Source organism: Oncorhynchus masou, chromosome 10, assembly GCF_036934945.1.
Source record: "Oncorhynchus masou masou isolate Uvic2021 chromosome 10, UVic_Omas_1.1, whole genome shotgun sequence".
NCBI lineage: Eukaryota > Metazoa > Chordata > Actinopteri > Salmoniformes > Salmonidae > Oncorhynchus > Oncorhynchus masou.
Window position 1 is genome coordinate 15,971,855 of NC_088221.1, and position 22,291 is coordinate 15,994,145.

Consider the following 22,291-nt stretch of genomic DNA (forward strand, 5'->3'; position numbering starts at 1 on the left):
ATTTGTGACTGAGGTAACTAGTGGAAACACCCAAAACAAGGTCATTAAAATCTTCTTCCGAGTCAGCTCTCTGCGTGCGTGACCTCTGACGTACAGTGAGGCAGTCACAACATTCATTGTGCGCACTTGTGAAATCTGGTAAAGATTGAAATAAAAGTGAAAGTAAGGACGAAAGTTTATAGTTTAATGAATCAGGGGGACACTTAAAACATTTCAACTGTCGGCTACAATTTGTGATCCGATACTTGACTGCGGTGACAGGTAATGTTAACATGCCTAGCTGAAATCAGCAGATTATTTCAGATGGCACATTAGACAGGCAATGTCCAGTGTATGGTCAAGTGCTTTGTTTGTTCATTTTGTAAAATCATCAACCATTTTTGCGTATTTTATCATAGTGTGTTCTTTGTAAATAGCCTTTCGTCACAGTAGCTTCCCGCTGGGCAGAAACTGGTTGAATCAGTTATCTCATTGGAATTTGTCAACGTATTGTGACGTGGAATCTAAATGTCATTAATGTAAACCGTTGTTTTGCGGGTGAAGTTTCAACCACAGGATTATGTCATGATTTCAACACATTTTTAACATAGACACAAATAAAATATGTTGAATTTGTACCATTTTAAACAACGTCAGATATTCAACATTATATCTACCGTCAGATTTTTTTTTAGGCGGCAGCACCTCCTACTGTATATTGGAGTTGACATACAGCTATGCTCTTTAGTTAGTGAATGGGGGGAAAATCGATAGTTACATATCCGCATCCGCAATATTATTTTTGCGCTTGTTGGCTGTACCTGCACCAAAACCCCAGTATTTTCCCCTTCATAGCTTGTTCTCCATCTTCTTTTTAAATAGGGAGTAAAACATTTTTTATTTCCATGATTGATCTAAACTCGTTTTCTAGGGCTTTCTTGTCCCTCAGCAGCAGACATACTGTATAGTGAGCAATATATTTGGAATATTGAATTGCAATAAAATCACAGTATCAAATCGCAATACATAAAGAATCGTGAGAATCCCAATACATATCATATTGGCACCTAAGTATCGTGATAATATCGTATCGTGTATCGTGAGGTCCCTGGCAATTCCCAAACCCTAACTTTATTGGTATCTTTAAAGGGATACTTTAAATAAAGGTTGATTTGATTTAGTCCTGTTCTTTAACTTTGATTCTTGGTTGAGATGGAGACGCGAATCCAACATATCAATGATTGATTTGAAGACAAACTGGAATTAAAGCCAAAGATACATCTCCTTCAAATGTTGATATTTTGTTGCGTTTTCCACCAAACACAATTCAATTCCACTTTTGCAGTACAGTAAATAGCCTATTTACTTGTCGACAAGTGAACAAATATATATGGATTCATCTTTATATTTTATTTTTAATCCCAGCCCCCTTCCCCGCAGGAGGCCATCATTGTAAATAAGAATTTGTTTTTAACTCACTTGCCTAGTTAAATAAAGGTTAGAAAAATTTAAAAAATAAAATAATTACGTCTCCAACCAAACCAAAAGTTAAATAATACATTTAAGCCAGTGTCTCTATCCAAGCATTAGATACTCTTTAAATTAGGATATTTGGCTGCATTGTCAACCAAACACAATTCAGTAATACTTTAGTAATACAGTTAAGGCTGTCTTCTAAACTAACGTGACAGCATTTATTCAACCGTAAAATTAGTTACACATCCATGGCCACATTTTGAGGTTAGCCTACTGCAACTAACCTTTAAACAGGTCAACATTTACAAGGCTGCAGGGCCAGATGGATTACCAGGACGTGTACTCCGAGCATGCGCTGACCAACTGGCAAGTGTCTTTACTGACATTTTCAACCTCTTCCTGTTTGAGTCTGTAATACCAACATGTTTCAAGCAGACCAACATAGTCCTTGTGCCCAAGAATACTAAGGTAACCTGCCTAAATGACCACCGACCTGTAGCACTCACGTCTGTAGTGAAATGCTTTGAATGGCAGGTCATGACTCACATCAACACCATTATCTCAGAAACCCTAGACCAATTTGCATCCAGCACCAACAGATCCACAGATGATGCAATCTCTATTGCACTCAATACTGCCCTTTCCCACCTGGACAAAATGAACACCTATGTGAGAATGCTATTCATGGATTACAGCTCAGCGTTCAACACCGTGTGCCCTGATAGCTCATCACTAAGCTTAGGACCCTGGGACTAAACAACTCCCTCTGCAACTGGATCCTGGACTTCCTGACGGGCCGCCCCCAGGTGGTAAGGGTAGGTAACAACACATCTGCCACGCTGATCCTCAACACGGGGGCCACTCAGGGGTGTGTGCTCAGTCTCCTCCTGTACTCCCTGTTCACTCATGACTGCACGGCCAGGCACGACTCCAACACCATCATTAAGTTTGCTGATGACGCAACAGTAGACCTGATCACCGACAACGATGAGACAGCCTATAGGGAGGAGGTCAGAGACCTGACCGTGTGGTGCACGGATAACAACCTCTCCCTCAACGTGATCAAGACAAAGGAGATGATTGTGGACTACAGGAAAAGGAGGACCGAGCACGCCCCCATTCTCATCGACGGGGCTGTAGTAGAGCAGGTTGAGAGCTTCAAGTTGCTTGGCATCCACATCACCAACAAACTAACATGGTCCAAGCACACCAAGACAGTCATGAAGAGGGCACTACAAAACCTATTTCCCCTCAGGAGACTGAAAAGATTTGGCATGGGTCCTCAGATCCTCATAAGGTTTTACAGCTGCACCATCGAGAGCATCCTGACGGGTCGCATCACTGCCTGGTATGGCAACTGCTCGGCCTCTGACCACAAGGCACTACAGAAGGTAGTGTGTACGGCCCAGTATATCATTGGGGCCAAGCTTCCTGCCATCCAGGACCTCTATACCAGGCGGTGTCAAATTGTCAAAGACTCCAGCCACCCTAGTCATAGACCGTTCTCTCTGCTACCGCACGGCAAGCAGTACCGGAGCACCGAGTCTATGTCCAAGAGGCTTCTAAACAGCTTCTACCCCCAAGCCATAATACTCCTGAACAGCTAATCAAATGGCTACCCAGACTACATTAAGTTGTATAAATAGAAAATATCTGACATTGCATACCCATTTGAACTTTGTTGTGCTTTTAAATGGTTGAAGGCGCAGTGATAACACATTTAGACGACAACTAAACCAAAAATCGGACATTGTTTTTCCAATGGAATTTGTGCTTTTAGATGGTTGAAATGATAGTTATAACACATTGGGAATTCAACATTGTCTTTTTGAGTGGGTGAATAAATGTAGAAATCGTATTGATCAACGCCTCAACCAGATATTACCAAAATGCCCACGTTGAAATAACATTATTTTTCCAGTGGGTTGGTTTGGTTGCTGAATTCTTTCTGCCCACCAGAATGTACCCATCTTCCTGTGACACCTTTGTGGCTCTGCCCCCTGCCACCCAGGGACAGCGCATCGTCTTCGGAAAGAACTCCGACAGGCCCTGTGATGAGGTCCAGGAGGTGGTCTACTACCCTGCAAGAGACTACAATGCAGGAGAAAAAGTTGAAGTAAGTCTTTAAGACCTCCTCTGTACATGTTTTCAACATGTATATTGTAGTGATGTGAAAATGTCACCTGTCTTACACTCAGTAGGTACACAATGACAGCTGTGTCCCCTTTCTGTCTTGCTCCTCGGAGTAGTGCACGTACATCGAAATTGAGCAGGCAGCCCATACCAATGCGGTTGTGCTGAGCAGACCAGCCTGGTTGTGGGGGGCTGAGATGGGGGCTAACGAGCATCAGGTGTGCATCGGAAATGAGGCAGTTTGGGGCAGAGAGAGTGCTGAGGATGAGGAGGCCCTTCTTGGCATGGATTTTGTCAGGTGAACATCTGCCAGCTGATTCATACATCATTACATATCTGTTCCTGTCTGTAGTTCATCATTCTTCAACTAATTATTGCTTGTAAAATAAAAATGCATTGCACTGTAAAGCAAATAATGGGGACACATCAGTGTGACGGTTTTGTCTTTGCAGACTTGGTCTGGAGAGAGCAGAGACTGCTCAGAAGGCTGTGGATGTTATTGCTGAGCTGCTGGAGAAATATGGCCAGGGAGGAAACTGCATGGAGGACCAGTCTGGCTTTACCTACCACAACAGCTTCCTCATCTCCGACAGGACTGAGGCCTGGGTGATGGAGACGTCTGGGAAGTACTGGGCAGCAGAGAAAGTGGGAGGTACATTTAAGCTATCAGGGTTTAAGTTTGCCCAACTTGTGAACTTGCAGAGCAATAACAGTTTTTAATGTTGTTTTTGATCCTCCTCTAGATGGATATCGTAATATCTCCAATCAGTACTCCATAACAACCAAGATAGACAAGGAACACCCTGGGATGAGGGAGTATGCCAAGAGCCATGGCTGGTGGGATGGGAAGGCCCCGTTCAGTTTTGCTGAGACATACTCTTTCATGACTACAGCCAGAATAGAGGCGTCTGGCAGCAGATACTGCGAAGGACGGAACCTACTAGAGCGAAGTAAAGGTGAGTTAAATATGTAGATTGTAGGCCTTTGCTTTAGGGATTAGTTGTCTTGTCAAGTGTAGAAAAAAAATTGGGTTTGATCAGATTTGAATCAAAACTGAATAGTGAATCCATATAGGACAGGGCTCTCCAACCCTTTTTTTTTTCTGGAGAGCTACCAACCTGTAGGTTTTCGCTCCAACACCAGTTGTAACTAACCTGATTCAACCAGCTAATTATTCAAATCAGGTGCGCCAAATTAGGTTTGTAGCGAAAACCCACAGGACGGTAGCTCTCGAGGAACAGGGTCGGAGAGCCCTCATATAGGATGACAAACCATTTACAAGGAATTACTTTTGAGTATTTAGGACACATCACAGCTGAGACAATGATGGAAATCCTGAGGGACAAGGAGAGTGGCATCAACATGGAGGGGATGTTCATGACAACAGGAAGCATGGTGTCTGTCGTACCAACAGACTCCACCCTGCCAGGGGTGCACTACTTCACTGGAACACCTGACCCTGAGAGGTACAGTATGTAGCTGGCCACCGCTCAAACACCCTTCCCTAGCCATGTTATTGTTCCATCTAAAGTTTATGCAAATCACTATATTAAGGGTCCTTTCTTACCCAACAGGTCTGTTTTCAAACCTTTCATCTTTGTGAAAGACATTAAACAGTTGAAGCAAACGAGCTCTCCCTGTTATGGCCCTGATGACCCTGTGAAGAAGATACCCCGTTTCCAGAGCAAGCCAGATCGCAAACATCCACTGTTTATCAAACACGAGGTGGTGGCTGCAATCATTGACAGCACCAAGGTACAGAACTTTTTTTCCTAATCTATACATCTTAACCCTTTAAAGATTAAGCAAATATTTGGCTTAAATTTAGCATTTTATTTTTTTTAGGACAAAGGAAAGAAAATCATGCAGAATATGAGAGTGTTAGAAAAGGAGAAGATGGCTGAGATGGAGAAACTTTTATCAAGTGGTATTGAAGACCCGACTTCAGTTGTGCACCTGTTTTCTAACTCAAGCCAGGAAGAACTGAGTGTGTACAGTAACATTTAGTGGGATCTTTCATATTGGAATGACAAGGGGTTGTTTCAAGATCAAACCCCAGCATGCAATAATTTCACTACATTGTAACAGTAAATGGTAGTTTCACAAATTGCTGCTCATCAGTAAAAAGTATTAATACATCTGGGTCATGGTTACAGCCTGTCATTTTCTTTAAAATCCTTGTTTTATATTTTAAAACAAGTATTATATTCAACCAAACAGTAATACTAGAGCAGTTGAAGAGATAATTGCCTTTAGTTTGACCTTTGAGCTGTTTACTGAGTGATTAACATAAGCTTATTTGAAGTAAAAGAACAGGACAAATTCACGTTATTACACCACTGCCGTCAGGCATCTGGAAACCCCCTGAAAAGGCCTAAAGATAGAGCCACACGTTCCACAACATGTATCCACCAGTTCTGTTTTAAACCAGTATAAAAGGAATTGTGTAAACCAGAGGTGCAATAGTTGTTTTTTTCTTTCAGAACAGGCTGGGAATCAGAGGAACATGCAGCATTAGTTGGCTTCAAAGTACATGACACCGTATATTCTCAGTCAAGTGACATGGGAAAAAAAAATACATTGACAAACCATCATTCAAACATTCATAATGCCAAACAAGGTGAATATATGGCTTAATTACCTTATTAGCAACAGTAAAAAGCACAACCCCATTAAAAAGGATAAAGTAACATCGCTCCAAAATAACACATAATACAGATGACATTTAATCTGGCACATTTGGTATTGTACTCCTTTTCTCCCAACAAACTGAAATGTAATTGTGTATTTAGAAATCCCGAAAGACAGCTGATCAGAAATGTATATTTCCTGGCCAAGAATCATTAAAATAAGTCAAAACCAAAACCACAATTCTGCCTCAGCAGACAAGTCTGCATCCATAAATATTTGACACAGTTCTATCTACATGATTCAAAATATATCTAGCTGCCGTATCCTATTTTCAAGTTCTAAACAATGGCCAAATTAAGGATATTTAGAATACACAGCAACATTACATTATTCTATTTTTAATACCTGAAGTCACATTGACATACCATTCTTGTCATTCAAACTAAATAAAAAAACATGTTCAATCAGTCTCATGGTATACAAGCTAGTCTGTACAACTTGAGAAGATAATGCAAGATATTTGACAAACATAATTTTGCAAGATTATTCATTATTAGATCTGCCTCCTTGGCAAACTTAAATCTCGTTATGCATACAGTACCACACAAACATATTCCACGGACAGTTCAAAAGAAAAAAACAAACAAGTGCTCAATGCTTGTTATGACTGCATATTTCCCATGTGCAAAACAGTATGAGTATTTCAAAAAGCAGCACTCTTCAATTCACCTCTATTGGTTATTACTGCTAGGTAGGTAGAGACCTGGTTTCAGGTTTGGTAGGTAGGTAGCCGACCTCTGTCATCCTGTGCCTCAGGAGAGCCCTTGAGACGGGGCCTGCCCAGGGCCCACATTACGCTGTGAAGCGGTAGTGCAGCTCGTCATCTTGGAAGCCGTACTCCTGGGTGATGTGCTGGAGAACCCCACCCTGCTGCAGTCGGCCGCCGTAGAGCAGCGCCTCTCCTCGGTCCTGTGACAGACCCACCTGCAACAGCCACTCCACCAGCTCACTGCCAAGAAAAGTGTCTGCCACCATCCTCTCCCCACACCTGTGTGTCGGAGGACAGATTCACCAACAGGCCAGTTAGGCACTCCCCACAGCTACCAGGGCCAATAGGAACGACAGAAAGAGAGGGGGAGGAGGGAGCAGATAGACAGGAGGAGGAAGATGGCGCACAGACAAAAGCAAGAGAGAACACAACCCATGCACCAAAAGTCATGAAAAAAAAAAAGTAATTTATATTAGGGATGATCAATGGGTATACGAAAACTATGCCAGACGGTCAAATCATAAGCAAAGTGGACCCTGACCTCTTCTTCTGGACAATGTCCCGGACACACTGCTCTTTGTGGTACGTGGTGAATTGAGTGCAGGTCATCATGATGTCGTCAGACACAACCAGTTGAGGCTGCTCCTCTGGTTTCATACTATGCCACAGACTGGACATCCTGCACAAAAATACATGTCAAGGCGTCTTATTCAACACACAGCTTACTACTAGATCCTATGAAATGCAAGTCAGGGAACCACTTACCTCTTTTTAAATGGCAGTATTATCAGATGTTTGTCCAGACCAAAAATCCCGAATGAGATGAAGCCCTGAGGACAGAAAACACAGATATGTAAACACCACCATTAAAATGAATAGAGCAGTTCATGCCATTATGTCTTGGCCAGGCCTATTGTACCTGTCCATAGTTGACCACAGCACAGAAGAACTGCAGCTCTAAGTAGAGTCTCCCAGGAACTCGATTAAACAGCCACCACAGGCAGCTGGACAGGTTCTAAAAGTGTGGAGAGAGACATGCAGTCAAACAGGGATCATCATACTAACCCAAAAACTGAAGGGCAGGACAGGGGTAAAACTAAATCAACAGGCTGTGTTGCATAAGGTAGGCCTAGCTGTGAGGTAATGGCATAATAACTCGAGCACAACATTTCATCACTACATTAACTGACCCTTGAGCAACATCCCAACCAATTAGGTTGCATCTTATCCTGAGGGAGCTTTGTGTGATGCTGAGTCACTCACAGCTAATAGGCTGACGGTCAGTAGCAGGCATAGGAGCACGTGGCGGGCCACCTGTCTGTCTGCTAGCTGCCTCTGCTGCTCCTCCTGGGCCAGTAGACAGCCTGTGGACTCACAGCCAGTCCCACACTGACCTGAGGAAGGCCACAGAGCAGACATGGCTGGTGACCCACGGGGTAATGACATGGTTTCAAATTAATCACTTAACTAACCTTAACTAACCGTGACATTTGTGTCGGGATAACTGGGGCAAGGAGTATTTCCTGGTCTGACCACCTGTCCTGACCAGGGAAACTCCTTGCCCTTGGTTTAACGATATCATTTGTTTACAGGAAGAGGAGGTATCTAACACAACGAATTCAAATGAAGACTAGAGGGATGTAGGTTAGGAGGTTTCTTAAAAATCACTACCTGGCTCGATGAGAAGCGCGTCATTTTTGTTTGTGCTGACAATCATATCAGGCATGGGCTGGGATGGAGCACAGTCACACATATGGCACTCTGACAACACACACAGAGGATACATTTGATCAGCATCACACACTTGATTAACAAGTCTACTGTAATATACATGTCATAAATCCTGCTAACGCAAGTATACCTTGGTTGATGCTTCTGGCTCTGCCTGGTTCCAACATATCTGGGATAGTTTGGGTATCGGGGCAACTCTGGGGCCTCAGATCCTCAGTAGTGCCCAACAGAGAGTCTCTCTCCAGGACCTGGTACTTCAAATCCCATGTGCCTCGACTGAGGCCCATCAATGAGCCCCCACTCAGCACTATGCTGAAGGCAAGCACAACTGAGGTGCAGATGTTCTGCGGAAGTCAAAAAGACGCAAGGTCAGGATGATGAAGTCATGTTCTACGAGAGGCGATTCTGAATGTCTACTTTCCCCAGTCCGTCTCACCTGGGGTGTTCCGTAGAAGAACGCAGAGTCGATGGTGTCAGGCATCCTCTTCCCGGTTATGAGGAGCACTGCTGCCACAAGGCCTGGGACTCTGTTGGCATCAGATAAGGACCATGTTTGAGCAGCAGATTCAAACAAAAAAGGTCCCTTGATTTCCAGCTATTTCATTACTTCAGTGGGGGGAAAAAAATAAATTAAATCATGACTCACCCCCAGCCTGCAATCACCAGGAAGCCTGGCGCAACCTTCAGCTCACCACCCCTCTTCATCAGCACAAGGGAAAACGCTATCAGACCTGAAAACACCACAACGCGCACTCTAGCTCGAGATCATCATCGTCGCTAGACGCCACACCGTTCACCCTTTTTCCTTTCGAATCACAGCATGTCAAACGCGCAACACAACAGCATACTGTAGGAGAGAATGGTGGTGGTATAAAGTCGATGGTCGTGCAGGTGATGGACATACCTGGCCACACGTAAGTACTGTACAGTGAGCCGTACAACAGTGTGAACGTCAACACGTGTCCAATGAAGCTGTCTTGGCGCACGACAAAGTTCCACAGGATCATGCCGACACAAGCCAGAATCTGGACGCACGGAGAGGCACACGTCAATAGAAAGCAACAATCAATGACAACTTTTACACAGTGTTATTGCACTTACGACTTTCTACTATGGACAATATGACATTATTCCTTGGAAATACAATGTGTCAGTTGAAGAATGTTTTTGTGAAAAGTAACAGATACACAAAAGCCTTGCCTGTGCCAGGAACAGGTTGAGGGTGAACATGTGAGGTAGTCTCTTGAACTTCTTACTCAGGAACATGACGGTCACTGTCCAAACCTGTAACAAAAAGACCTCAAAAACTAGATATGCTCGTCTACACAAACCATACAGAAAACGATACCATACGTCTTCATGTAAACCAGAATTGCAATTTCATAAACCCATATCACAACACCACATGCATTCTAGAGCAAGCCAGTGCAATTATATCACAGTATAAAAAAAAAGATTGACACCAGTCGAGAATTTTTTTTACAAATAAAATGGCAAGTCGAATGGGAACAGGAACAGAAAATAAACAGTCCCAAATCAAATGTATTTATAAAGTCCTTTTTACACCATCACATTTTTACTAGCAATGTGTTCCCGGTTCGTTACAGAAGTGAGACTGAGGTCACATGATAGGGGGAAGTAAGTCTCACGTATCATATCATTGGCACCAGACAGAGACATCCTGCTGATGACTTTGAACTGCTTGGTTTCAAGTCACATCCCCATCCCTGCTCTTCATAGACTTCCTGCGCTTTTCCATATCATTGTATCCCTTTGTCAATACAGAATTGATGTAGACCAGCCTAAACAGTATCACCTAATACTACTGTCCTCGAATTCCACTATATAAATGGCATTAGGTACAAAGACACTTTAGTACAAATCAACACAGTACCGTGCTTGGGGCTTATAATTTCCTGATATCCGACCACCCGGTCTGAAATAGAATAGGCTAACCAGCACAAAGCCAGTCAGCTGATAAAGACTACAGTTAATGATAGTTCATAATGGTGGGGAGGCAGTCAACGACTCACCAGTGTAACTAAGCTGATGATGCTGACATTAAAGCTGACATTCTGCAGTGAATCCATCAATGGCTTAGGGTCCATCCATGGTATTGTCAGCAACCAAGCAGAAACATACATTATGGGAGCTGAGAGGAATGTGCTTAGTACCATCCCCGAGGTAACCTGTTAGAAAACAATTATAACACTGTCAATGTCTTACTATGGCATAGATTTCTATTAGGGATGCACAACATAATTTAAAAAAATATATTATTATTTTAAAAATCGGTAAGCATATCAGAAACGGACGATATTAGCGAAAAATGACAACATTGGCCCGATGTGTAAAAATGATGTCAAAGCTGACATTCATGCTGTACCTATATAACGTAGGTAGATGACGTAAACAAGTCGAGCAGTTACTTGAAAGAGTAAGAATATTTTAGCGCGACAACTCAAAAGGCGAAATCCATTAAATGCCAAGATAATGTAATTCATTGCCCTTGACAATTAACGGATCTCTGTCGTGGATGATGTTGGCTTTTGCCAACTGGTCGAGCACCAGTAAACACTACCAAGTAGGCGCTATTTTTCAAATGTTACCCTACCAGAGTTACACAGTATTGTAGCTACTCGCTATGTCAGCTCCATAAGCATAGAGTCTGACAGCACAGTGGGTCGACGAGGATTCCGTACTCAGGAAAGCCGTGTTGCATGTTCAAGAATGTGCTTGTTCTCATACGGCTGCTGCCATTTCAAATGGCATTTGAGAACATGTTTGAAACCTGAACACTCCTGGCTCCATTTGAACAACTGACTGGAGAAATAAGCTCATCAACTGTATCTGCAGCAGACGTGATACCCTCTGTCGTGGCATTTCAATGCCTTCTCAACAAAACTGCCAACACAGACCGTCGGGTTAACTTGGAAAAGTACTCTACTAGAGGCCGTGAACAAGCGATTTGGTGGTATTCTCTCTGAGCCTCTAGGTATAAGGACCGCTACTTCGATGCAGACAAGAAACAGGGTTTACGTGAAATGTTACAGACACAGCTGGACAAGATGGAAACGGACACAGTGACAGTGTGCACGGAGGAAGAGGCGCCATGGACAGACAGAGCTGGAACTTCACTGCTTGACATGTATGATGAAATCCTGGTTGAGAATGAAACGACTGAACAAATGAACAATGAAACAGCACAGCAAGTGAAAGAAATAGGTTTTGTTTATGTTTTACTGGTAATGGGGACATAAATGCCAACAAAATATCTTGTTGGTCAGTGTGTGTGTTTCAATTATTTAACTGTACTAGAATGTTTAAAAGGCCACAAATTAAATATCGGTATTGTTTTGTTTTTTTGGGGGGGGGGGGGGGGGGCAAGGAAAATATCAGATATCGGTAAAAAATGTCATATCGGTGCATCCCTAATTTCTATCCATACAGGAGAGGGTTGGTAACTTACAACTTGTAGCTCCATGTTATAGTGAGCAGCATAGATGGCCACACTGGGGGCGGTAGGGAAGACTCCATAGAGGAAGGCATAGTTGGAGAGACTGGATTGGTTGAGACCAGAGTTGGTGTGGTCGGCATACAGTAGCTCCACCATTTCTCGACAGATCAACGGCATCACCAACCTCCAGAAGGAAAAAAAAAAAAAAAAAAAAAAAAACACATTTAAAGTTTAACGTTACTAAAGGTTTACAAGAGAAACACTGGATTCCTTCACAATGAATCATCAGGCGAGAAGAAAGAGACTATTTCTTCGCCTAACCCTTGACAATAATGTTCTGCAGGTCAAAACACTGAAATGTGGGTGGGTGCCAGCATTGAAGAATGTTGGTAATACAATGGTAGTCATGAGCCTACGGTTCCCTTGTGTGTGACAGACCTATATGGATCTAGAGTTAATTCTGAGTCAATAACATGTTGTCAGCTCTCCGACAGGCCCAGACCTGCATGACATTACACCAACACAAAAATGTAATAACAAGTAGGTGTGGTCTTAGTTGTAATTATACAGTGTCAGGACCTAACGCTTTAAGAACAGGATGAACATATATGAACTGCAGGCCTATATGAATATGAAATTATATCACAGTTTAAGTCAGTAATAGATTAATATATATATATATATATATATATATATTAAAGGCCATTATACTGTACACGTGCAATAATCTACCCTAACATTCTCAAACAATCCCTCCTAAATCCACCCCAAAACACTCACAGTTTTGCAGTGATGAGCAGGATCAGGGCTACAACAGTAGACCTGGTGAGCTTTCCCAACTGGCCCACCATGGAGAGGCCCAAGTAGAACAGGGCCGCTCCTCCAAAAGAGTTGGCCAGGCCGTCCACAAACTGCTCCATGAAAGCAGGGATCTTCTGGGCCAGGATGAAGTGGAAGATGATGCCAATAACAACCATGAAGACGATGGGGTTCTTCAGAACTTGAAGGATGACCACACCCACTATGTGGAGTTTGTTCTGCTGCTGGTCTCTCTGGTCCCTCCACTTTTGGATCTCACAGAAGGCAAAGCCAATTGGGTTGAGAAGCATGAGAGACACTGGGGCCACCAGGTAGATGTACTGTAGGTACTCCGGGTGGGTGTTCTTATACAAGGCCTCAACTGTAAAAAATAAAAAATATATAAAACAATTTAATAATAAAAGGTACAGTTGAGGAAGGTATATTTTAGGGAGGAGAGCAGAGTGAATCAAAATCTGTGTCACAAACCAACCAAATAAGATTTAAAGTATAAAAGACATTCGAGACATACATTTCCTTTGTTCTGAGGTTCTGCCAGGAGGAGGCTCTCAAATTTTAAGTGGAGTGAAACTCAAAAAGACACTCGCACATCTGAGCAATCTTTTCTGCAGGTGCATGGTAACAGTTGAACAAGATGAAGGAAAAATGACACCGCACACTGCTCTCGATAGTAACACTGACCTTTAATAAAATGACATACCGATAAGCTTATTAAAGATCAGTGATACTATCAAGAGCAGTGTGTGGTTTCCTTTTTCCTTCAACAAGTGGAGTGAAACTGAAAGGATGGAAAGAAGAACACAACACTCACCAATAGGATATCCCAAAGCAAAGTCATTGCTTTGAGTAGCAAAGATTGAGAAGAGACCAGCTTTGCTGAAGCGAGTGTCGGGACTGGCAACCAGTAGTGTAATCACACACACAATGAAAAACACAGACACTTTGGCGATGAGAATACTCCACAAAAATGGCCAGATGACATTGCCAAAGTCCAACACTACCATGTTCTTAAAGAGCAATGCTGGGAGGGCAAACTTGGACACAAAGTTCCCCAATCCTTTGGCCTGTGTGGATGTAATGATGTTTGCACGACCAGCAATGTAGCCACACAAGATGATCCCAAAGCACTCCAGGAGTGCTGGGAAGAGCTTGTCAATGGACATGGTGGGAGGGGTGTCAGGGGGATCCGTGTCCCCATAGGAAATATTGAGGTTGGCAGGGACCTTCATAGTGGCGGTGGTGGCGTAAGTCCTCAGATAGCAGCTCTCATGGCTGACCACGCTGATGGGGGTTGCTGGTGTCACTACCAGTCACTGAAAACAGAAAATACATGGAGGTCAGTCAACTACTACGATTACAATTTAGAGTCCCTAAAAACAGCAGTAATGACAATGTCTTACACAATTGAAAAATTTCTGGGGGGAAAAAAAGTCTGCAGAAGTAAAACAATTTAGTCGTTTTTTCACATGCATGTTCCTCAAAACTGAACACTAAGATAGCTAGAAAACAACAAAGTCTACATTTATCCACTGACGACAACCAGAAAATGTGGTACCAATGACTGTGACAACATATGTAACTACCGTGTAAATACTAGGTAGAAGTTAGATGGGTAACTGGTAAAACACACACCAAATGCAACCCAGTCTATCAGTTAGCTAGTAGGTACTTTGTAGCCTAATGCAACCTTTGACAGTGTAAGCTACTTTTAAACAACTCGGACAAAACAGCGATGCTAGTTTTTAGGTCCCAAAAAACAAAAAGAGATCTGCTGTTTGATCTGACAATGAATCTTGATGGTTGTAAAGTCGTCTCAAATAAAAACTGTGAAGGACCCCTGACTTCACTCTGGACTCTGATCTCTTTTGACGAACATATGAAGAATATTTAAAAGGGCAGCATTTCTTCATCTTCGTAACAATAAAACATTTGAAACTTTTTGTCCAAAAATTACACCGAAAAATGAATCCATGCTTGTGTCACTTCTAGATTAGACTACTGCAATGCTCTACTTTCCGGCTACAGCACTAAATACACTTCAGTTAGTCAATTGTAGCAGCCGTGTTTAGCACTAGAACCAAACAACTAGACCATATTACTCCAGCGCTATAGCCTCTACACTGGCTTCCTGTTAAGGCTAGGGTTGATTCCAAGGTTTTACTGGACTTGCTCCTACCAATGTCTCCAATTTGGTCCTGCTGAACATACTTTTTGGTCACGTAGTGTATGTGGACACCTGCTTGGACATCTCATTCCAAAGTCATGGGCATTAATATGGAGTTGGTCCCCCCTTTGCTGTTATAACAGCCTGGGAAGGCTTTCCACTAGATGTTGGAAGCTGGCTGAATGGAAGCAAGTCCCCGCAGCAATGAGCATTAGCAAGGTTTTATTATTTATTTTATTGAAAATTTATTTAACTAGGGAAGTCAGTTAAGAACAAATTCTTATTTACAATGACGGCCTACCCGTCATTGTTGTTGGGCGATTAGGCCTGGCTCGCAGACGGTGTTCCAACTCATCCCAAAGGTGTTCGATGGGGTTGAGGTCAGGGCTCTGTGCAGTGCAGGCCAGTCAAGTCCTTCCACATCGATCTCGACAAACAATTTCTGTATGGACCTTGCTTTGTGCATGGGAGTGACCTCTACACCACTCCAGCTGATGCTTGGCATTGCACTTGGTGAACTTAGGCTTGTGTGCGGCTGCTTGGCCATGGAAACACATTTCACGAAGCTCCCATCGAACAGTTATTGTGCTGACATTGCTTCCAGAGGCAGTTTAGAAGTCGGTGGTGAGCATTGGAACTGAGGACAGATGAGGTTTACGCGCCATGCGCTTCCTCACTCGGCAGTCCCGTTTTGAGAGCTTGTGTGGCCCACCACTTCACGTCTGAGCCGTTGTTGCTCCTTGTCGTTTCCACTTCACAGTAACGCCACTAACAGTTGACCGGGGCAGCTCTAGATGGGTAGAAATTTGATGAACTGACTTATTGGAAAGGTGGCATCCTATGACGGTGCCACGTTGCAAGCCACTGAGCTCTTTAGTACGAGCCATTTTACTGCCAACATTTGTTTATGGAGAATGCATGGCTGTGTGCTCGATTCTATTCACCGGTCAGCAACGGGTGTAGCTGAAATAGCCGAATCCACCAATTTGAAGAGGTGTCCACATACTTAGTGTCCCTACCCGCACGCTATGGTCACAAGACGCAGGCCCCCTTATTGTCCCTAGAATTTCTAAGCAAACAGCTGAAGGCAGGGCTTTCTCCTATAGAGCTCAATTTTCATGGAATGGTCTACCTATCCATGTGAGAAAGGTCAAGAGAGTCTGCGTTTAAGTCTTTACTGAGTAGGTCCTATGATTGAGTGTAGTCTGGCCCTGGGTTGGCGAAGGTGAACGGTAAGGCACTGGAGTGATGAACCGCCCTTGCCGTCTCTGCCTGGCTGGCTCCCCTCTCGCCACTGGGATTCTCTGCCTCTAAGCCTATTACGGGGGCTGAGTCACTAGCTTACTAGTGCTCTCCCATGCCGCCCCTAGGAAGGTTGTGTCACGTTGTAACAGGCTTTTTTCCCCGCTATACTCGACTTGAGTGAGTTGAGCTACTGATGTGATCTTCTGTCCGGTTTTGCGCCCCCTCGGGCTTGTGCGGTGGAAGAGATCTTCGTAGGCTATACTCAGCCTTGTCTCAGGGTAGTAAGTTGGTGGTCTATTGATATAGTGGTGTGGGGTCTGTGCCTTGGCGAAGTGGGTGGGGTTATTTCCTGCCTGGTTGGCCCTGTCCGGGGATATCGTCAGATAGGGCCAGTGTCCCCTGACCCTCTCAGCCTCCAGTATCTATGCTGCAATAATCTATTTGCCGGGGGGCTAGGGTCAGTCTGTCCTATCTGGTGAGATTCTCCTGTCTTATCTGGTGTCCTGTGTGAACTTAAGTATTCTCTCGCTCTCTTGCCATAATTACATTAAAACAAAATGGATGACCATGCCTTGTAATGTTTCTAAAAGCAAGAAATATATTATTACGTAGTAAGAAATAATGTGGTATGTCTCTAAACTTAATTAAACATTTTTGTGACCGAGTCTTTTAGCCAAAATATCAGATACAAAATGTTCAGCTGCCCCTTTAATGACAAGAGGTTACCAAGGTAACGGGGTCACTGAATTAGTATAATGTGTCAGCGTGTGAGATTTGGGGATCTCTTCACTATCAGTCACTATCACTATTGTGAACAAAACAATATAAATAGCCAAGAAGCGAGTGCAAAGTCTCACTTTGTAGACTTTAGACTAAATTACACCAACAACTTGTATGCCTCTGCGCAGCGCCTCCAAAAATGAATCTATCAGCACTTCACTCAGAGCGTACAGCTCTCCTGCCAGGCAGTGTTGGTGCGTGATGTGGGATATAGAATTTGTATTTCTTTGTGCGATTAGCATTTCTGAATCAAAACAGAAGACATACTTTGAAAACAGCTACCACAGCATTTTTCACAACTCACATGTGCTCAACTTGCCTTAACTATTTTTATTCAGAAATTTAATTCACTGTAAAGCCCTGAAAATTGACAACCCGCCAATGTGGCTGGTGAAATAGACCGTCTTACCCACCAATACCTAAATCAAACCGCATTTGGCGGGTGGCAGGTGTTCATTTTATGCCCTGGGATAAGGACAATTCCATGGTAACAGACTGATTTTTTACTTTAAAAGTATGCCAAACAAAAAACATTGATTGCAAAGTTACACAAACCATACAACTCGAGGACTAGGCCTAATTAACAACTCCCACAGATTTTTGAAAACGACATTTACTTGAAGAGCAGTGCAAATGTAAAGTTTCGTAACAGAACGACAGTAAAATCTCACTCAGTTTTGTGTGACCACATTTTGAAACTTGGTTAAATATGTACTCGGAATTAAGATTCAAAGATGTCTGCAGAAAGAATGGGGTGTCAGCTACCGTATATGACACCTTGAGTTTAAAAATGATATAGTCTGGTTATTGAACTACAGTAAGTGAAGTGGATAAACACCCAGTAACAGAATAACACCATGGGTCTCTGATCTGTACTGTAGAGAAATGTTTCATGTAATTCGCTTCATGGCGATGTATCCTGAACAGATACACAAAGGTCGAAAATGTGTACACTACCATTCAAAGGCTTGGGGTCACTGAGAAATGTCCTTGTTTTTGAAAAAAAGCACATTTTTTAGTCCATTAAAATAACATAAAATTGATCAGAAATACAGAGTAGACATTGTTATTGTTGTAAATGACTATTGTAGCTGGAAACGGCTGATTTTGAATGGAATATCTACATAGGCGTACATAGGCCCATTATGAACAACTATCACTCCTGTGTTCCAATGGCACTAATTTATCATCAGAAAACCCTTCTGCAATTATGTTAGCACAGCTGAAAACTGTTGTTCTGATTAAAGAAGCAATAAAACTGGCCTTCTTTAGACTAGTTGAGTATCTGGAGCATCAGCATTTGTGGGTTCGATTATAGGCTCAAGACGGCCAGAAACAATGTACTTTCTTCTGAAACTCGTCAGTCTATTCTTGTTCTGATGAAGGCTATTCCATGCGAGAATTTGCCAAGAAACTGAAGATCTCGTACAACGTTGTGTACTACTTCCTTCACAGAACAGCGCAAACGGGCTCTAACCAGACAAGAAAGAGTGGGAGGCCCCGGTGCGCAAATGAGCAAAAGGACAAGTACATTAGAGTGTCTAGTTTGAGAAACAGACGCCTCACAAGTCCTCAATGAAGAGATGACTCCGGGATGCTGGCCTTGTAGGCAGAGTTGCAAAGACGCCATATCTCAGACTGGCCATTAAAAATTAAAAGATTAAGATGGGCAAAAGAACACAGACACTGGACAGAGGAACTCTGCCTAGAAGGCCAGCATCCCGGAGTCACCTCTTCACTGTTGACGTTGAGACTGCTGTTTTGTGGCTACTATTTAAATGAAGCTGCAGGTTGAGGACTTGTGAGGCGTCCGTAAGTGACCCCAAACTTTTGAACGGTAGTGTACATCCTCCTCCTTTCTACACACTAGCCCTGTCAAAATACCCATACAAGCGTACTACATACTTCAACTGCACACTCATTTCTACGTTTGATCTAGTAGAATTCACTCGTCATTGACAACAGCTGATAATCAGATGATCTGACGCGCTGTACCAAAATTAACAAATGGCACTCACATTATATCATATAATCTCACTTCATATGACGCATTGAGTACTTTAAAAAATGTTGCATACTATAAAACATTGTTTTGCATACTATTAAGTATGTTAGTATGAGGATTCGCACACTGCCACTTCTAATGAGCTCCGCTCCAAAACAAGACCAAATTTGGGTGGTCTGGATCAAGCATAGACATCTATGTTTCACAAGTTCAGACATCACAGTACAGCACAGTAGTTCATTACAGTAAATTATACTGTACTCTAGTGGGCTCTACTGTACTATATATACACACTGACCTACATTCTCTAATTGTATTCACTGTACTGTCCAAACTTGTGAAACAGACGTCGATGATTGATTGGTTGGTTCAGATTTGGATTGACCAAATTTCAACTATATTCCAACGTCCATGGACACCCGGGGTGTCAGTCAGTTCTCAGAGTGTGAGAGTGCTGGTTACAGCTAATGGATAGAGGGGGCTCATGGGTAGGTCTCCATAAGAGCTGCGAGAGATGACATTAACTGGAGAGAGAAGACAGACAAGAGACAAAGATGAAGAGAGCGCGAGAGGAAGACAGCGAGAGAGTGTTAAGACTTGTTTCACACGTTTGCGTTGACCACCACACGACAGACCGATAAAGAAAACAGTTATGACCTGAACATAACTGTATGACAGTACAGAAGGTGAACCAATGGAGTTGTGACTACTATGAGTTCCCATAGTAGACAATTTAGTTGCAGTCATTCGGTTACTAATTTATTGGTCACTTACCTATTTGGTAACAGAATGACATATATATAAGTTCATTAGAGCACATTACATTTGATGTCAAATGAAAGCTACGAGTCATATATATATATATATATATAATGAACTTCCCGTTCGTGCTCGTGAATCATGGGGCGTTTTACATGGAAATGCCCATTATCTAAATTAGCTAACGTTAGCTATAGACAGCCCAATTAACCTTGCTCTATCCAGATAGTATGCGCGCTATTTATAGATAGGTGACATGCTATCTTGCCAAAGGCAATGCATGTACCGGGTGCTATTTTGTCTAGTTTCCTCCAAATTGCTAACAAAAAGACAAGGCAACTTACCGATACCTCTCCATGTCAAGTGCACCGTCTGTAACTGACAGTTCACGTTGCTACACTACTTGCGGTGACTGCAGTGCAAACTACTTCACCAATCAAATGACATGGGGCGGAAGGGACCAATGGGTAGATTCGATTATGCTGAAACGTGGGGCATCCGGTCTCTGGGCCGTCACATGAATGGGCAAAAGCGGTGAGGGAGGAGCGCACTTTTCAAATAGAACAGTAATCTGCGCCACTTGGTCATGTTGTCCACAAGGCAGCTCGTCCAGAATCATACAACATATTTTAGCATTTTCAAACTAGTCTTCATTGGGAAGGCAGATAAAGCGTTTTCATCAAAATAAATCACTTTCGCATGTGACAACACAGAATCCAACTAATTTCCACATGCTTAATTACGTCACATAACGTTTATCTTTTAGCCGACTACGCAGTGGGCTTTGAACGGGGCACATGGCTCACGCCCGGGAGTTAGCCCGGTTTAAAAACAAACGCAATCAATTTCCACTCCATAGGAAACATGGCTATTTTTGGTCGCTCGGGCCAGATTAATCGAAACCCCTTATTGTTGTCAAACGTTCTTCTTCTTAGAGGTTTATTGGCAGACTGCAACCTATAAAGTGTATTGCTGCCACCTACTGTACGAATGTCCATAGACTTAGATAGACATCGCATCATTGTATCTGTCCTATTAAGAAGTCTGTTAGAGCACGAGCAGCGCCACTGCGGACATCTCCATTTTGAACAGAGAAGAATGGTGGGAGGAGCTATAGGAGGATGGGCTCATTTTATTGGCTGGAATAGATTTTTAATTTAGACATCAATTACTTCTTGCTACTTAGGAGACACTGTGGCCATTACAAAATACTGCATGACAGGGTAGTGAATTGCTCATCATCCCTGCTCTCCCAAGATGGGTGGTAATTTTATATAGCAATCTTTTTTTTTTAAGTTTCCTCAATGGAATGGTATCAAACACATAAAACAAATGGAAACCACATGCTTGACTCAGTTCCACTTCAACGAGCAGGCCTTTCTATCGACCTGACCCGGGTATCCTGGAAGGATATTGAACTCATTCCGTCAGTAGAAGATGCCTGGTTATTCTTTAAATGTGCTTTCCTCATCATCTTAAATAAGCATGCCCCATTCAGAAATTTAGAAGCAGGAACAGGAATAAGCAGGAATAACCAGGAATAAGCATGCCCCTAAAAAATCAGCTGGGCTAGACAATCTGGACCCTCTCTTTCTAAAATGATCTGCCGCACTTGTTGCAACCCCTATTACTAGCCTGTTCAACCTCTCTTTCGTATCATCTGAGATCCCCAAAGATTGTAAAGCAGCCGCGGTCATCCCCCTGATCAAAGGGGGAGACACTCTAGACCCAAACTGTTACAGACCTATATCTATCCTACCCTGCCCTATCTAAGGTCTTCGAAAGCCAAGTTAACAAACAGATTACCGACCATTTCAAATCCCACGTACCTTCTCCGCTATGCAATCTGGTTTCCGAGCTGGTCATGGGTGCACCTCAGCCATGCTCAAGGTCCAAACAAAACAATATCATAACCTCCATCGATAAAAGACAATATTGTGCATCCGTATTCATCGACCTGGCCAAGGCTTTCGACTCTGTCAATCACCACATTCTTATCGGCAGACTCAACAGCCTTGGTTTCTCAAATTACTTCCTCGCCTGGTTCACCAACTACTTATCAGACAGAGTTCAGTGTGTCAAATCGGAGGGCCTGTTGTCCGGACCTCTGGCAGTCTCTATGGGGGTGCCACAGGGTTCAATTCTCGGGACAATTCTTTTCTCTGTATATATTAATGATGTTGCTCTTGCTGCTGGTGATTCTCTGATCCACATCTACACAGATGACACCATTCCGTATACTTCTGTCCCTTCTTTGGACACTGTGTTAAATAGCCTCCAGATGAGCTTCAATGCCATACAGCTCTTCTTCCGTGGCCTCCAACTACTCTTAAATGCAAGTAA

General features: G+C 43.0%; 2 protein-coding genes across 3 annotated transcripts; one reads left to right on the forward strand and one right to left on the reverse strand.

The window, feature by feature from the left end:
• Positions 1-78: 78 nt before the first annotated feature.
• On the forward strand, positions 79-6,042 carry scrn3 (secernin 3). 2 transcript variants are annotated; one of them, XM_064976030.1, is made up of 8 exons: positions 79-261; positions 3,415-3,571; positions 3,705-3,886; positions 4,041-4,240; positions 4,332-4,544; positions 4,892-5,054; positions 5,163-5,343; positions 5,434-6,042. In XM_064976030.1, exons 2-8 carry the CDS (start codon positions 3,416-3,418, stop codon positions 5,593-5,595), a joined length of 1,257 nt encoding a protein of 418 aa, XP_064832102.1. In that variant the 5' UTR covers positions 79-261; position 3,415; the 3' UTR covers positions 5,596-6,042. The 2 variants fall into 2 exon arrangements, with proteins under 2 accessions (XP_064832102.1, XP_064832103.1); XM_064976031.1 differs by having other exon boundaries at positions 3,467-3,571.
• Positions 5,401-20,384, reverse strand: gpr155a (G protein-coupled receptor 155a). Its single transcript, XM_064976028.1, has 16 exons — positions 20,293-20,384; positions 13,807-14,308; positions 12,957-13,356; positions 12,189-12,360; positions 10,753-10,908; positions 9,920-10,003; positions 9,624-9,744; positions 9,366-9,450; positions 9,156-9,246; positions 8,850-9,063; positions 8,660-8,749; positions 8,252-8,382; positions 7,908-8,003; positions 7,754-7,818; positions 7,530-7,667; positions 5,401-7,267 (listed from the first exon to the last, which is right to left on the reverse strand). The coding sequence occupies exons 2-16, from the start codon at positions 14,222-14,224 to the stop codon at positions 7,072-7,074; spliced, it is 2,457 nt and encodes an 818-aa protein (XP_064832100.1). The 5' UTR covers positions 14,225-14,308; positions 20,293-20,384; the 3' UTR covers positions 5,401-7,071.
• Between the last annotated feature and the right edge of the window lie 1,907 nt (positions 20,385-22,291).

Coding starts and splice junctions, on each gene's coding strand:
- scrn3 (XM_064976030.1), top strand. CDS start 3,416: ATGTACCCATCTTCCTGTGACACCTTTGTGGCTCTGCCCCCTGCCACC. Junction 4,241..4,331: donor GGCAGCAGAGAAAGTGGGAG/GTACATTTAAGC, acceptor ATCCTCCTCTAG/ATGGATATCGTAATATCTCC. Junction 5,344..5,433: donor CAATCATTGACAGCACCAAG/GTACAGAACTTT, acceptor TATTTTTTTTAG/GACAAAGGAAAGAAAATCAT.
- gpr155a (XM_064976028.1), bottom strand. CDS start 14,224: ATGAAGGTCCCTGCCAACCTCAATATTTCCTATGGGGACACGGATCCC. Junction 13,357..13,806: donor TGCTTTGGGATATCCTATTG/GTGAGTGTTGTG, acceptor TATTTTTTACAG/TTGAGGCCTTGTATAAGAAC. Junction 8,383..8,659: donor CGCGCTTCTCATCGAGCCAG/GTAGTGATTTTT, acceptor GGCCTTCCTCAG/GTCAGTGTGGGACTGGCTGT.